Consider the following 16714-nt stretch of genomic DNA (forward strand, 5'->3'; position numbering starts at 1 on the left):
TCAAGTGTTCTAAGGTTAAACAAGAGCGTATATGTGTTTACGGTCCAAAACTTGACCATATTTGGAGTTTAAGGCCAAGGGTGTTTACTCTTGGGCCGTAAACTCTCTAAATGATGATTTTGGTGATGTTTTCAAGGCTCTAAGCATTAGTCCTAACTAGATATCAAGTGTAGGGAAGAGTACTTATGATATAGAGGCTTGAAATGGTCGATCTTTGCCAAGAACACTAGTATGTGTTCTTGGTGTTCTTGGTGAAACTTGAAGATCTAAACAAACATGATTTTCATGGATGAAATCAATGTATGAAGCTAGTAAATAAGATGTATAAACTAATCAAGGGGTAGAACACTTACACTTTTGAAGATCTGAGGTGAAAGTTGGATGATAGTTGAGAGAGAATAAGGGAAAATCGGCCAAGGAAAGAAAGAAATGAAAGAAATGGCCACCACTTGAATATATAGGGTGAGTTTACGACCCCTATGGATTTTAATGCCGTAAACTCCAATGTGGTGGCCGTGAACTCATTGTTTTGGTGATTTAGGCTTGATCATTGTTCAATGGTTCTAGCTGGTACTTCCTAGCACTCATTCCTTTAGTGTACTAGGCTCAGAACACTCAAACAGTCTCCAAATTGTGCTAAAGGATAGCAGGAGTGAGTCTATCACTGAGTTGAGTTAACTGACTGAGCTTTCAAAGCAAAAAATTTCAGGTTGTCACATATATATCTTGCTCTTAAGGTGTAACTGGTGAAGTTAACACCATGGCATACATACGATCCAGAGGATTTTGAAGGTCTCTTCATTGATGCTTGAGGGCTCTTAATTTATGCTAAGGCTCCTTATAAATATGATGATCGTGGATGCCATTAGATATAACTCTCTCCATCAGAAAACCATTAAGCACACCGTTAAGGGAAGAAGGAATCGGAAATATGGCATCTTCTTCAGCCAAGTTAACATTGCCAAGTAAGTTTGCTCTTTGATCTTGGTTCAGCTCTGTTTTATCTAACATTTTAGGATGCTAAATTATCTGCTCAAATGAACTTTAAAGAAAACATGGCAAGTGGGGCATATTTAGTGGTTGCAGAAGTGTTTATCCATTATTTACAACTTTTAGCTTTAGGGGTATTAGAGGACCAATTGATAGATTTATGATGAGTGCAGTAGATGGTGAAGAAGGACGTTGTGAAAAAATCACCCGACGAGTGCTAAAGAGCACCGAAACTAAGTTTGCTTGGATATTGGGAGGTTCTTTTACGATAATGAAATCTCGTTTAAAGTAGCAACTAGTCCATCATTTACTAGTATGTTACGTTCGGTTGGAAATTTTGGAAGAGGATTGAAACCCCCTTCAATGCACGAGTTACAAACTTGGATCCTTTCAAAATTAGATATATCGGAAAGACAACATGGGTGTTAGTATTATCAGATAGATGGTCGTACATGAGAAACTGAAGTCTGATAAACTTTTTGGTCAACAATAAATATGTAACTGTTTTTTAGAACTGTTGAAGTATCATATTGCATAAGAAAGCTAAAAAAAATTGAGTTGTTGAAGAGATCCTAGAAGATAATGTCGTTCAAGTGGTGACTGACAATGCTAATGCGTACAAAGTTTTTGAAGTGTTCGTAATGGAGAAGAGAAAAAACTTGTATTGGAATCTGTGTACTGCTTATTTTTTATGCTTGAATTTTTTTGGGGATTTGATGCAATATAAAAATATTTTAATTAAAGTAAAAAATGTTAGCAATTTCATCTATAACCATAAGTGGTGTTAAGTTTATCCTGAAAAGATTCTAAAGAAATATCTACTTCGACCGGTTGTCACAAGATTCAACACAACATTTATGAAGGTACAAAGTATTTACGAATCGAAACAACAATTACAACAAATGTTTGTTTCAAACAAACAAGGGCATCTTCTTGGGCCTAAAAAACTGATGGTAAATAGATAAAAAAAAAATAGTGATTGACGAAAGAACTTTTTGGTCTAGTATGGTTTATTCAGTTAATACTACAATGCACTTGTTGAAGTTTTAAGGCTTGTTGATGGGGAACACACACTAGTAATGAGATATATTTATGGGGCGATAGATGAGTGCAAAACAAAAATAGCAAAGAACTTGGATAACAACCTCTCTTCTTACAAAGAGATCTAGGACATCATCGATAAAAAAAATGGTAGTTCCAAATGTATGTGTGCGGTTGCTTAATACCTAAATGCAAAATATCAATGGATTCCCAATGTTTTCGATCATCCGAAGATTAGTCAAGGATTGTACGATGTCATGGAAAGGCTCATGAAGAATATGAGAGTTTATGGGTTTTTGTGGTGTGTTTGGAAGGCGTTGAACGACCAACTCTTCAATAAAATTCGAGTCTCGATCGTAAAAACGACGGATAACATCATAACTTTGGTACATAGTTTGTTAAAAATAGAGGAAACTTTGGTGATTGTAAGTGGGGGGGATTGGGTTAATATCATGCAATTGTGTTTTTTTTTATTTTTCTTTGCCCTTCCTTGCTCGGTGATTTTTATAAAATTGTAGTTTTTAAAAAAAAGATATTAGATAACTTAATGTTCCAATGGTTGTCTGATCAAATATTTATTGATTCTATAAACAAGTACACATTAGAATTTTATGTTTGAATTTAGTGAAATCACATAAAAATGCACACAAACATTGCCCGATATATCTAATTTTGAAAGAATTCTCATAAAATCCCAAATACATACAATTATATTTTAATTTAAAAATGATTGAATAATGAAAGACGCAATCTATTTTGATTGGAGCGAATTTTGGTGTTTTATTGCCAAATCTTCTAAAATTTACATATATCTAATAAATATCATAAATAGATATTAGTGGAATATTGTGACTGATTGAAGAAAGAGGGGAATTGAATAATGATCCAACCACTTGTAGAATCTTTCAAGATTTACACAAATTTAGTAATATTTGATTTTTTATAATAGAAAAAAAAATACTTAAAAAGACATGAATTTGTCCAAAAATTGTACAATTATTAGATATTTAACCTATTCAAAGAAAGATGTTTATAGAAAGAATAGAGGGTTCAAGATTGTTAATCAATGTATGTAACATCATTACAATTTTTTTTACACAAAATATTAGAATTTTTATAGACATGTAGACACATACTTTGTTTATATAAAGGTCCACTTATAACAATCAAGGATATGAAAGAGGTGGAATTAAGGTTTACTTTGTAACAAATTTGTTTTAGATAATGCATTACCATAATAAAATTTTAAGTTTATTTTTATTTTTTTAACATTATAAAGTATTACAAAAAGAAATTCAATAGATTTACTTAGGGTGTGATTTTGTTTTTTTTTTTGTTTTTTTTACTAAAAGTACTTTTTTGACACTTATCTACGGATGGTTGATGTTTTTCAAATACTGTTCGTTTTTTAAAACAAAAGACCTAAAAGATTTTTTGATCGCTTTTCCAAAAAAACTTAAAAATAACACTTTCCATTCTTGAAAGCATATCATCGACTGCTTTCCCTTTCATCAACTCTCCTGTTCGCTGCAACCTTTGACATTCCTTCTTGACGTTCGCTAGGGCCAGTCCAGACGGTGAGCAACCCAGACGACCGTCCAAGGCCCATGTCTGTAGGGGACCCAAAATTTAGAGCCTAAAGTTGGTTCAAACTTAAACTAGCTCAAAATATAAACAATTTGGCTTGTTTGTTATTGTTAATTGAACGCGTTTATAGTAAAGAATAAATAATATTTTTTTAATCTTTATTATATTTGTTTGTAAGGGACCGTTTTTTTTTTCTTTTTGCCCCGGACTCCAACTACATTTGGACCGGCCTGCTCTGGCTGCCGCCTCCATCTCTACACTCCACTTTCGTTCGGTATGTTATGCCCTTCTCTTTTAATCCTAATTGTCCCCAAATCTTTCAGCATGCTTGTTTTTCAACTTGTAGATCAACATTGTTTGTTATCTCATTCATGATGTTAAGTTCTAAATACGGGTATTGTTTGACTTTGATCTAAACTTTGAAATCCACTCTTTGAAATTAACTCACCCTACTCCTCTTCAATCACCACTCAACTCAACCATCTCATTTCTGACCTGTTTTTTACTCTTCGATCAATGTCGTCAAATTTATGATTATCCCCTCATCCTAAAAGTCATTGAAAGCGTTTTTCTTGGCGATTTCCAAAAATGGATTGAGTCATCTAGAGTCTAGACTCAAGAATCTGTGTTCTTTACCCAAGTGAAAACAAAAAAACAAAATGTCTTGATTTAAATATGTTGAAATGATATTGTTTTCTTAATTTTGGACAAACCAACGGTGATTACCAAAAAAGGAAAAAAAAAAAAAAAAAAAAAAAAAAAAAAAAAAAAAAAAAAAAAAGTAGGTAGCAATGTTATGTTATCTAAACGCGTATCGAGAAAAATTCTACGATTTAAAACTATATTGTTTTTAATAGTGACAACTGACAATAAGAACATCTACATTATTTTAAAATTGTTTTTTTTTTTTTTTTAAAAAGTTCTATATATATTAGTAAAGTTATGGATGTTTTATTTAAAAATGTTTTTCTAAATATTGGTATAATTTGGGTGTTTTTTTTTTCTTTTTTTTTTATATAAAGAAAGATTTTTTATAATTTGGGTGTTTATATATATATATATATATATATATATATATATATATATATATATATATATATATATATATATATATATTGGTAAAGTTATGTATATTGGTAAACTTCGGTCATTTTGAAAAGACAAATTAAAAAATAAACAATATTTTTTCTATGAACAGACTTTTCTATAAAGACATGGAAAAAGATTTTTGGTCGACATCTTCTTCCATAGATATAAGAAAAAAAAAAAAAAAAAAAAAAAAAAAAAAAACATTTTACCAGTTCAAAAACAGACACAGTCTTAATGAAAAAATCACAAAACGTTTTCCAAATATACCATTAGAAGTTCATTTCCTGCTAATGTCGTTTTAAAACATTTTATATGTCATCTAGTTATCAACTATTTTTTACCAGCTGTTTCAGAAAAAAAGCTAGCTTTTCAGAAAAAAGCTAATTTTTTAGCTAGTCTACTCTATACAACATGGATTAGTGAAATTGATAAAAATATAATTAAGAGGTATACAACAAACCAAAATATGATTTTTTATCATATATTATAAAGTTCCAAACTATTATCTCACATTATCCCCTTTCTTATTATTTTTTTTTTTTTATCAAACTCATTAATAAATCAACATCTTACTATATACAAAAATATCCATAAAACAAAAAGCAAAATCACCTTAATTTGTATTACTAATAATCTCTCTCTCTTCTTCCCTTTGTAACTTGTTCCTTTTGCACCAACAAACATATTCCGGGACCCGCCCCTCATCTCCCATCACCCACGAATGCTCTGCAACCGTTTCGAGACTCATTCTCTCCATAGGATCTATTCAAACAAAGGGCAAATTCGTAATTTCCCTTACCGTCTCTATTAAGTCATTCTTTTTACATTTTAAAAAAAAAAAAACTAACCTTTGCAGAGAAGCCCTTCGATAAGGTTCTTGAGCATGGGGTTCATATCATCGGGGAGAAATATAGTACTATTAAGAATCTGCAAAATAAAACGAGAAATTAATTTAAAAAATATTATAAGATTTAAAACATTACAAAAGAAATTTTTTTATACCTTATCGTACGTATCTTGTAGTGTGTCTCCAAGAAAAGGATATTGTCCCAATATCATACAATATAAAGTAACTCCAACCGCCCATGTATCCGCAGTTTTACCATGATAATTTTTACCTATTTATTAAAAAAACAAAAAAGAAAAAAATAAATGTTGAAACTATGTTGTACAACGAGGGCATTTTCGTCTTTTGCACAGACTAGAGACTGAGGGATAGTCACCATCCCATCCCAAAAAGTTGAAATCTTGTTGCATTGACGTCAGTCCTAGTCCTAGTTCTGGTACTGTCTTTTCTGTCATGTCATGTACAGACTGTTTTGTTTTGTTTTGTTCTGTTCTGTCATGTTTTGTCGTGTATATTTATTTACCTAGACAGCACTCGGGAGCGGTGAAAACAGGCGTCCCAGGGGAGCGGCGAAGCTTATCATTTTCATCCTACAAATATATTTTTGAAGGTTAAGAAAAATATGATTAACAATTAATTAGAACTAAATGCAAAAAATAGCAACCTACTTTCCTACTTTCATTTCTTTCTATTATAGCATTGTACTTTCAAGAAAATTATTATATTAAGGCATTATACTTTTAAAAAAAATGAAAGTAGGATTCTATAATAAAAAAGTCAATAAAATTATATTTGCTATTTTTTGCAATTAAACATAATATCAAGAAGTAAACCGAATTTCATTACCTCAAAAACTTGGCTCACACTGAAATCAGCAATCTTTATTTTCCCATCACCAGTTACCAGAAGATTATCAGGTTTTATATCTCCATGAACAACATTCTGAATTTTATAAAAAATAAAAAAGGAAATAAGAGCACAGAATATCAATTCATTTATTTGTTATCAAGATTTTGTGATCATTACAACGATAAAGATGCAATCTTGGATTTAAAGAAAATGTTTTTTTTTTCAAATCTTGTAAAGAAAAATGTTTTATTTATTTTAAAATAAAATGGTTTTGTAATTTTACATGAGAGTGGAGATAAATCAATCCAGATACTATATCGCGCAAATATCTCCTTGCAAGATTTTCTCCTAGGCCACCTGGCGGGCCCGCACCTTCAAACACCCATTTCCCTTCAACATATTCAAGAACTAAAAAACGAATAAATAAATTAATCATTTATATAAAAAAAAGAAATTAAAAAATCAACATGAAAGTAAGAGTTCATAGTTCATAGTTCATACCCATGTAAAAGTGATCTGTGTTAGGATCATCAATCACCTCAACAAGATTCACTATATTCGGATGATTTAGCATTTTCATGATTAAAACCTGTGAGGAAATTCCAAAAACATTTAAAAAAACAAAAATGGAAAAGAAAAAAAAAATGTTTTTAAGGTTAAATTAAATTACCTCACGAAGAACATCAGTCATGGCTGTTTCAGATGGAGCAACACGTAGTTTTAATAAATGAGATTTGTGAAAAGCCTGCATTAACAAATTTGAACATGGTGATTATTCTTAATTCTTATTACAAATTTACAAACATTTTATAAATTTATAAAGTATAAATTGCAATTCCTAGTTTGAAATATGATCCAAGAACCTTAATGGCATAATGCTTCCCATCAATCTGGCTTCGATAAAGAACCTGTAGAACATGTAAGTTTAATGAATAAGCATTAAATGATTAATAATTTAATAAACTTTTTTTTTGTATGTGAAGGGTTATAATAATTAACTAGAAATCAAGTAAATTAGTAAATTACCACTTTGCCATAGCTACCAGCTCCAATTTTACACTCGCGAACATACTCATTCACCATTTTGTTCCCATTTTCATCCTAAAAGTAACAAAAAAAACTAATATAAGAATCTTTTGAAAAAAAAAAAAAAAGTGAAAAGAAGCCAAATTGAGATCAAAGGACAAAGATTACCTCTGATCGAATAACTTTGTGGGTTTCTTTAACAGGAAACTCTCTGCAAATTAATCCGTTTTCTGTCCTGTAAATAAGAATCTCTTGAGAGGTTTTAGCAGGGCTTCTAAGCTCTTCATGATCTCCTTTTTCAGTATCTGTCATGTTGTCAGTATATGAGTGATGATCTTCTTCTTCTTCTTCCTCCTCATCTTCTTCCACCTCTTCATTTAATAACCCCTGGAGAACATAATTTCCCCCCTGTACCCTTGGCCTCTGATTCTTGTGTTTTTTTGCAAATGAAAACCCAAAACAACCACAGCAGCCCATTTGTGTTAGACTTGCAGATGATTATCCCTGAATGAACATGAGTAGTTGATGTTGTTAAATACTCTGTGAATTCAAATAGTCTAGAGAAAACGTTTATCAGCTTAATTAGAATAAAAGTTGAGCAAAAACAAGTCAAGTTAAGCAAGCAATAACTCTGGAATAAAATAAACTCCTTTATTCCAAAACAAGAGAATGAAGGAATAAATAATTGAGCATTGACTTTTTAAAACAGGCGTGCTATCTTTCATTTTCATATAACTTCCTTGAAAATTTTGATAATCTCATTGATATTTAGTTGATCATATCATTTCAATTAAGTGAAGTTTTGAGTTTAGAACTGAGAAGAGAAATCGAATTTCAGAAATAGCAAAAAGTTGTGTGGATTCGATTATGCTGACCTATGAAATTACAGGAAGGAGGCAATCAAGCCCTAATTAATCTGCTATTTGCTGAACTCCAATGGATGCCATTCAGAGAAATGGAAGAAACAGTTGATGAAATAAACCCCATTACGATTCAAAGCCAGCAACATCTCTTAAGAACAACTCTTCCAGTTTTTCTCAAAACCGCCCAACCCCAAATTTCCCGGCTTGACTCCACCGAAACGTTCCCTTTCCTTCAAATCAGCAAAAAGCAAAATTAGAAGCTACGAAATATACGTAATTCATATATACACACACTTAATGATTGTTAGAACTAAAAGAATTAAAGTAATCGAAGAGTGATTATCAGAATTCGGATTCAAACATAATTGATTACGCGAGATTAAGGCTAAAATACGAATAATTACCTTGGATATCAAAATTAGGGCAAGATTTGCGGATTTAGAGGAATATGGGAATGGAACAGCGGATTTATGAAAATATTTGGGAATTTGATTGATCGGTGGACATGAAGGAACAAAAATGAAACACTAAATGCAATTATTTGTAGTTGAAAATTGAAATTACAAGCAATCTTGCTGGAGGGAATACAAGCATCTGCTCATTGCTTCCCATGTGATGAGATAAGAGAAGGAGAGCGACATGGAGACAGAGAATGGGGGTGCATATAAGATTCCTTGTAGGTATCTAATTATTTCATTCAATTCAACAACTTTATTTTTATTTTTATTTTTATTTTTTTTGTTGAACTTATAATTCTTATTTTGATTTTTTTGGTTATAAACATGTTAAACGTATAAAGTAAAAACATAAATTTTGATGGTCAAAAAAGTAATAGAAAGACATTAGAAAACAAAAACAAGAAAATGATTTAATTGTATGTGTTTCAAGTTATATATATATATATATATATATATATATATATATATATATATATATATATATATATATATATATATATATATATATATATATATATATATATATATATATATATATTAAATGGATACTTTGTTATTGTTATTAAAAGTTTTAGATTTAAAGTTGAAGCAAATGATGTGATAAGGATTGATGTTTTAATGATATTGTTATATATTGGTAATTTTTTTGGATTATAATGTTGTATTAGAGAAAAAAATGAAAGTTATCAATGAAATTATGTCAAAATGCAAATTGTGACGAAGTGAATATATGATGTATTGGAGATTTGGAGCAAGTTGTACAATCGTAAACAATATTAAAAAAGAACTTTGCGAGTAATGACTAGAGGACCACACAAAATTCTGTATATTTAAATGTTTATAATGTGCTCGTTTAGGAATGTGTTGTAAACCTCACGATTTGATGTCGTTTGGTGGAAATGAACGTCAACAAAGAAGCAATGGAGAAAACTTGATGTTGATGTATCCCGATATGGTTTCGCTTTGCCATATTTATAGATTAATCCGAAAAGAAAAAGGGTATTTAAATTGGATCTATTCGGGACAGTTTAGAAGTTATCTGAGGCAACTTAGAGTTCAATTTCACATTCACACGTGAGTTCTGTTGATTTTGGTTATCGATTAGTGTATTCGATATGGGTAATCGATGCCCTTATCATCAATATGGTTGTAAATCAATCAAACGAACACAAACAAGGGTTTGTTCATGTTCGTTCATTTAAGTTAGCTGAGCAAACGAATGAACACGAACGGATAAATAAACGACTTTTTTTGTTCATTTTCGTCCATTTAACAAATTATATTGTTCATGTTTGTTCGTTTATGTTCGTGAGCATGCTAAACGAACATAAACGAATGAAAATAAACAACAACAATTAAACATATATAAACATAAACAAACATATAATATAGTAATGCAATAGATAATATTTGAACATACATGAACATAAATAAACTTAAACGAATGAACATAAATGAACATTCACGAACATAAATGAATGAACGAAACCATTGTTCATGTTCGTTCGTGTAACTAAATAAACGGAAATTTATGTTCACGTTCGTTCATTTATTAAATAAATAAATATAAACGAATTTTTCGCCGAACGGTTCGTTGAATGTTCAGTTTGTTTATAACCCTAATCATCATGCATAGAATAATGGTAGTGTTTTCTATCGATTAAGCATGCAATCTAAAACAACAATGACTAAAGGAACACGGGTACAACACATCTCACATAATCTTTGTCACAATTTCCCTTTCTCATTTTATGCCCATGAATTATGAAATACTTGTGCCAAGTTTGGAATAGTGTGTTATGTGTTTATTGCATAATGGCTATCAAACATGGTAAACCCTTTGTGTTTGTCAAATTTTTTAAGGTTGGTGATATGGATGTTTTGACCACGAACGTCTGCACCATTTGGATTGAAAATTTGAGATTGTTTGGCAATGTCACATGACTTGACCAAAATGATAAGCATCGGGTATACAAACAACATCATCCTACTTCGATTGTTCATGTTGTTAACAATGGTAAACCGCAAGGATATCATATGTGGATTCCTTGAAAGAAGTTTATGTTGATAAAGCTCCTAAGCATGTCGACGATGATGTGGTGATTTTGATTGATACATGGTTGTTTAACGTGAAACATTTTTTTGGTACTTTTTGGATGTGTTACATATTTTTGGTCATTACCAAACTTACATACCATATGTGGTAATGAGGAATTATATGATGGTTTCTTGAAGTATTTTAGGTGAATTATGGTCGTCGGTGGAATTCAGCTCTGTAAAGGCTCATAATTACTTTCACAATTGTGTTGGTGTGAATTCTTGGTTTTCTCAACTTCAGCCATGGTCGAGTAATTTTAAGGTAAAAGATAGGTTTTGCTTAGATCAATGTGAAGGGAATACTTGTAATATCAGGGTTTTTAACACACGATACATCGAAAAAATTTCACTTTATATTTGTAAAAAACATCAGTGTACACTTATACTAACAATTCAGCACATGTGGTTCTCAACAAGATCGCATCAAAGAAATAAATAACAATGATTTGAGTCAGGTGTTACCCACCTTTTCTATCGTTCCTCACTTCATTAATAATTTTACCTGCAAGGCGCACAACAATAAAAAGGATAAGCTACAAAAATCTTAGTGAGTAATCCTTAACAACAAAGTACATAATAATAATCACTTTAATTATATGAAAGGCTCAACATAAACTCAATCAGAGATCTCTAATGTCTTTCATATATCTCAATATATATTTATATAGAATATAGTCACATGGATATACTAGTCACCATGTGTATAATTACTCAATATATATGTAACACTCTAAATTTTCAAATAAAATTTTCATTTTTAAATCCACACAAAAACACAGTTTAACATTTCTCAAACCAAAATTTATAAGTTGTTTTGAACACAAACCAATAAATCGTTTGATAATATCTCAGAATCCTCAAAAGCACAATCAACTAGTTGGTGTGTACAATCATGTCGGTGCCTTCCCGCGATCCTGAGATGTACCTGAAACACATTTCACACAACACTGTAAGCACAAAGTTTAGTGAGTTCCCCAAAATACCACACACAAATAATTAGCCTTTCATGGCTATACTCGATAAGGACCCTCCAGTTATGTGTCTCGGTGAGGACCCTCCTGTCTTACAGCTCAGGTTGGACCCTTCAGTCATGTATCTCAATCAAGACCTTCCAGTCTCACAACTCGGTTTGGACCCTCTGGTCCTAACTCAATAAGACACAGAATAATATACAACATAAATCACAAAGACATAATGCATAATATCACATAACTCAGTATAAGCACATAAGACCCTCCGATCAATAACTCAGATAAGACCCCCCGATTACACTGTATTACCAATCAGGTAAGTATAGTGAGAAGACTCACTTCGTAAATAAATCAAGTATGTCTCGTACTGAACGGTCGGTCTAGACTCCGCCTACATATATCATAATTATCTCTAATTAACAATTTATAATAACAACTCCAAAGATGTTAAGCTAATTCGTTTACTAATTCTCGGAAAGGGTGAAAGACCATTTTACCCCTCCATGGTCTCCTAAGTCCATAACTTGACCAAACCCTAAAAGTCAATGGAAGTCAATACTCAAGTAAACAGTCTATGTTGACCCAACTCATCGAGTGCATCTATATGACTCGTCGAGTTCCTTCGGTTCTCAGAAAAATTGGGAAAATCCAACTCAACTCGCCGAGTTGTCTCACCAACTCGTCGAGTTTGTACATCGTCCAAGATAATGGGGGAAAACCCTAACCAACTTGTCGAGTTCTTTCAGCCCAATCACTCATTCAGACACTTTTAAGCGAGACTAAGGCCCCAAACTCTAGATCTAGCCTTCTAAGGCTGAAATACCACGTAAAGCTACAAGCTTTACGTCCATACATGACATCTAGGGCTATGTTTGCCAAAACAAAGCTCAACAAGGGGTTTGAGTCATGGAAGTTACCTAAAGCTTGATAATGCTTGAGTCTTTAGGCCTAAGGGACTTAGTAGTATCCAGATCTAAAGTATTATCTTCAAAGCATGCTCAAACAACTAATGACTCGAAAAGAAGCTAGAAATGGCAATAAACTCCCTAATGGAGAGATCTAACAAACAAGTGATCAAGGTAATGGCTTTTTACCTCCAATTGGCTGCTACAACAGAATAGATGTCGGATCCAAGGTCTCCTTCTTGTTCCAAGTCCTTGACTCTTCATGTTCCTTTAAGGAATGCACCAAAACACACACTCTTAACCTTACTCTCTCTCACAGTGGAAGATAGCTTGATTAGGGTTTGTCTCAGGGCGATAAGGGATGAGGGAGGCGGGATAAAGGGCTTAAGGTCCTTTAAATAGGGTGCAAACCTTGAAAATTAGAGTTTTCACACTCAGCTCCAACTCGTCGAGTTGGGGTCCTCCAACTCGTCGAGTTGATTCTAAAATCCACGCATCTCTACTCGACGATTTGGGGCCTCCAACTCGTCGAGTTGCCCTATCAAAATGAATATAAAACAATTTAAATTTATACATGGGAGTCGGGATGTTACAATTCTCCCCACTAAAATCAGACTTCACCATCAAAGTCATTCTTCAGAAACAGATCTGGGTATTGCTCACGCATCTCGAACTATGGCTCCCAAGTCCACTCGGATCCCCTTCGATGCTGCCACTGAACCTTAACCAAGGGCACTTCCTTATTCCTCAAGACCTTCACATTCTTATCTAAAATCACCACCGGTTTCTCAATGTAGTTCAGGCGATCATCAACCTGAATGTCCTCTAAATGGACCACTATTGTCTTATCGGTTACACACCTCCTCAGCTAGGATACATGGAAGGTGTTATGAATCTGGCTCAACTCTGCAGGCAGCTCTAACCGATAAGCTACCTTACCTACTCGAGCAATCACTCTGAAAGGAACAATGTATCTAGGGTCCAGCTTGCCTCGCTTCCTGAATCAGATCACGCCTTTCCATGGGGATACCTACAGGAGGACAAAATCGTCGACCTGGAACTCTAGCTCGGAACGTATTCGGTCTGCGTAACTCTTCTGACGACTCTAGGCTATTAGCAATCTCTGTCTAACCTGCTGGATTTGCACTATCATCTTGAGCACTATCTCAGTGCTCCCCATCACTCTCTGCCCGACCTCTCCCCAACAGATGGGAGTCCAACACCTCCTCCCATACAAAAGCTTAAAGGGAGGCATCCTAATACTGGAGTGATGGTTGTTGTTATATGAAAACTTAGCCAAAGGCAGGTAGGTGTCCCAACTTCCACCGATGTCTATAACACATGCGCATAACATGTCCTCGAGCATCTGAATTGTCTGCTCACTCTGCCCGTCTGTCTGTGGGTGATATGCAGTGCTGAAATGCAGCTGGGTACCCAACTCCTCATGAAATTTCTTCCAGAACCTAGAAGTAAAACGCACATCATGATCTGACACTATCGATGTTGGCACCCTATGTCGTGACACCATCTCTCGAACGTAGACATCGACCAATTTCTCCATAGAAGAGTTCTCACTTATAGCCAGGAAGTGAGCACTCTTTGTCAACCGATCTACAATCACTCATATCGCATCAACATCCCCTCGCAGTCCCCGGTAACTTGGTAATAAAATCCATGGAGATCTATTCCCACTTCTATAGAGGAATCTCCAAAGGCTGCAACTGGCCATGGGGACGCTAGTGCTCTGCCTTGACCTGACGATAGGTCAAACTTCTCTCGACTACCTGTAACATACTTTTTTTGAAATCGTGTTTTGTAATGATTAATATTATGAAATATTATGTGAATTTTAGTAATTGAGTTCTAACAGATAGTTTTTACTAGAATTGAAGTAAAACTATGTTTAGAATCACTTAGAAAATATTGGAATTCTTATGAGATTCCAATCAAATGTCAAACAGTGAAATGTAATGAAAATATAAAATTTTAAATAAGTAAAATTTTATTATTAAAAGTTGTAAAGAATCTCGTTAGAAACATTTAGGCGAAAAACTCATCGAAATTCGAGTTATAACGAAGAAGTTATGACCAATCGAAGATTCACGACAAAACCGACACGACACCAAATGACGTAAAAAGTGAGTTTTTGATAAACTACTTTTTAGCCTTGGTGATCTAAATGAAAGTCGTAGTATTCGTTAAACCGTGAATTTTGATAAAAAGAACATTAAAATCTGACTTTGTATGAGGAAGTTATGATTTTTCTAAATTTCGGTATAGCAGTAGACAGCTAAAAACTTGAAATAAATATCAAGTGATATTTAGCCAACACAGCCTAAACGAGGTTCGAAGATCTCATCAATAGAAGTATAACGGTAAAAAGTTTGACAAAACAGATGTTAGATGAAGAAGTTATGAATTTTTAACGGATTTTTCTGTCCCGATCTGTTAAAAATAATAATATTAAAATTAAATTCAAAATTAGCCAACGAAATCTAAAAGAAAGTTGTAGAGCATAATTTTACCTACGCGTGCATATAAAGAACATCGAAAATGGAGCTCGTATGCAAAAGTTATGGATTTTAGAAGTTCGGGGCACAAAAATCAAGAAAAGTCCAAAATCCGAGGAATTTTGCATGGACCTTATCCGACCACGTCACCTCGCACGTGAAGACGACCGGTGTCCGACAAGCGTCACTATTCAATTCGACCGAAGTCACGGCCCTCTCCCCTTCCGATGCGTGGCACCATTCGAGCCGAGCCAGCTGCCGCGTCCGAGCCTCGCCCCTGCTGCCACATGTCCGAGCCTCGCGCCACCTGCCCTCCTTTCCTCTTGCTTCTGATCCGACGCTCGCACCTACATAAGGGTGCGAGACCTCCCGGGTAAATGTTGGAAAATTGTCACTTTTCATCCTTAAACTCATATTTCAACTACTTCCACTTCCCCCGAAGCCCCGCTATCAATTTTAAAACTCGAAATACTTTCCGAAGTGCCCGAAGAGCCCAAGAAATTTATCTTTTCAGTTTAAAGCTCAACCATCACAGGGCCCGGTTTTCATGAAAGCTCCCAGTTTTCAACGAAGAAAGCTATTTATTATAATGAAGTGTTGCACAAATTACTATTTTAAACCGCAGTTATATCACGGTGAGTTTCAATATCGGGACAATTGTATGTTATGTGTTACATGTTCAATGTACTTTCCCATGTTATTATGATAATAAGCTATACCTTAGGCCACGAAGTGTATGATATAAGCATCACTTAGCTACTGGTATGTAGCATTTGGCCATGAAGTGTATGACATAATCATCACTTTGGCATAATAGAATACAAAGACATGGCTAAAAGCCTATGTATTCTAGTGAAATAATATTCTGAAATCATATATTTTCTACGCCTCTTGGGCTGAAGTCTTATTGATGTATATCAAGTGTTGAAATTATTATGTCTCATTGAATTCAAATCTTTGAATCTGATTATTCGTTAATATGGAAAGCCTGTCATATGATACTTATTTGCTTATCTTCTTCCTTGTCCCTCTATGCTTCTGTCATATTGATATGTATATGGCATAATGTTATATTGTAAATGTTATTGAACTCACTAAGCGTCACCCACTTATCCCTCTTAATGTTTAAAACTATTGCAAGTGATAAACAACCAATATAGTTTACTGGTAGAAGATGTAGAATATATAATATTATAACTTTTGTATTGTATTCCTAGGAAAGTATGTAATATGTGTAAAACTTTGTAAAAATCTTAATAGCCATTTGTATCCAGTCTATGTAAATAAACGATCAATGTAAAATATTGTCTTATAAATGTGCATGTAGCATGTTTTGGAGTAACAATATTGTGAAGTATGAAAGTTTGGATCTTTCAGAAATATGATGTAATTTTAGAAAGAATGGAGAATAGGTATTTCACTATCCATTTTATCACGAGTGATCATGAGACGATAATATCTTATATTCTTCAAATGAAGAC

The 16714-nt window shown here is 33.4% G+C and overlaps 1 protein-coding gene across 1 annotated transcript; it reads right to left on the minus strand.

Moving 5' to 3' along the window:
• Positions 1–5155: 5155 nt before the first annotated feature.
• On the minus strand, positions 5156–8957 carry GRIK2 (geminivirus rep interacting kinase 2). The gene is made up of 13 exons (XM_078985430.1): positions 8697–8957; positions 8305–8522; positions 7598–7933; positions 7430–7504; positions 7267–7311; positions 7074–7148; positions 6905–6992; positions 6687–6811; positions 6401–6496; positions 6078–6144; positions 5710–5825; positions 5556–5634; positions 5156–5469 (listed from the first exon to the last, which is right to left on the minus strand). Exons 3-13 carry the CDS (start codon positions 7904–7906, stop codon positions 5321–5323), a joined length of 1224 nt encoding a protein of 407 aa, XP_078841556.1. The 5' UTR covers positions 7907–7933; positions 8305–8522; positions 8697–8957; the 3' UTR covers positions 5156–5320.
• Between the last annotated feature and the right edge of the window lie 7757 nt (positions 8958–16714).

The sequence above is a fragment of the Lactuca saligna genome, chromosome 1 (genome assembly GCF_052625555.1).
Source record: "Lactuca saligna cultivar CGN05327 chromosome 1, ASM5262555v1, whole genome shotgun sequence".
Lineage (NCBI taxonomy): Eukaryota > Viridiplantae > Streptophyta > Magnoliopsida > Asterales > Asteraceae > Lactuca > Lactuca saligna.

Excerpts from the sequence above, each read along its gene's own strand:
- GRIK2 (XM_078985430.1), bottom strand. The coding sequence starts at position 7,906 with ATGGGCTGCTGTGGTTGTTTTGGGTTTTCATTTGCAAAAAAACACAAG. Across the intron at positions 6,497-6,686 it reads TGATTTATCTCCACTCTCAT|AATGTTGTTCATGGAGATAT; the intron begins GTAAAATTACAA and ends TATAAAATTCAG. Across the intron at positions 5,826-6,077 it reads CGCTCCCGAGTGCTGTCTAG|GTAAAAATTATCATGGTAAA; the intron begins GTAAATAAATAT and ends TTTAATAAATAG.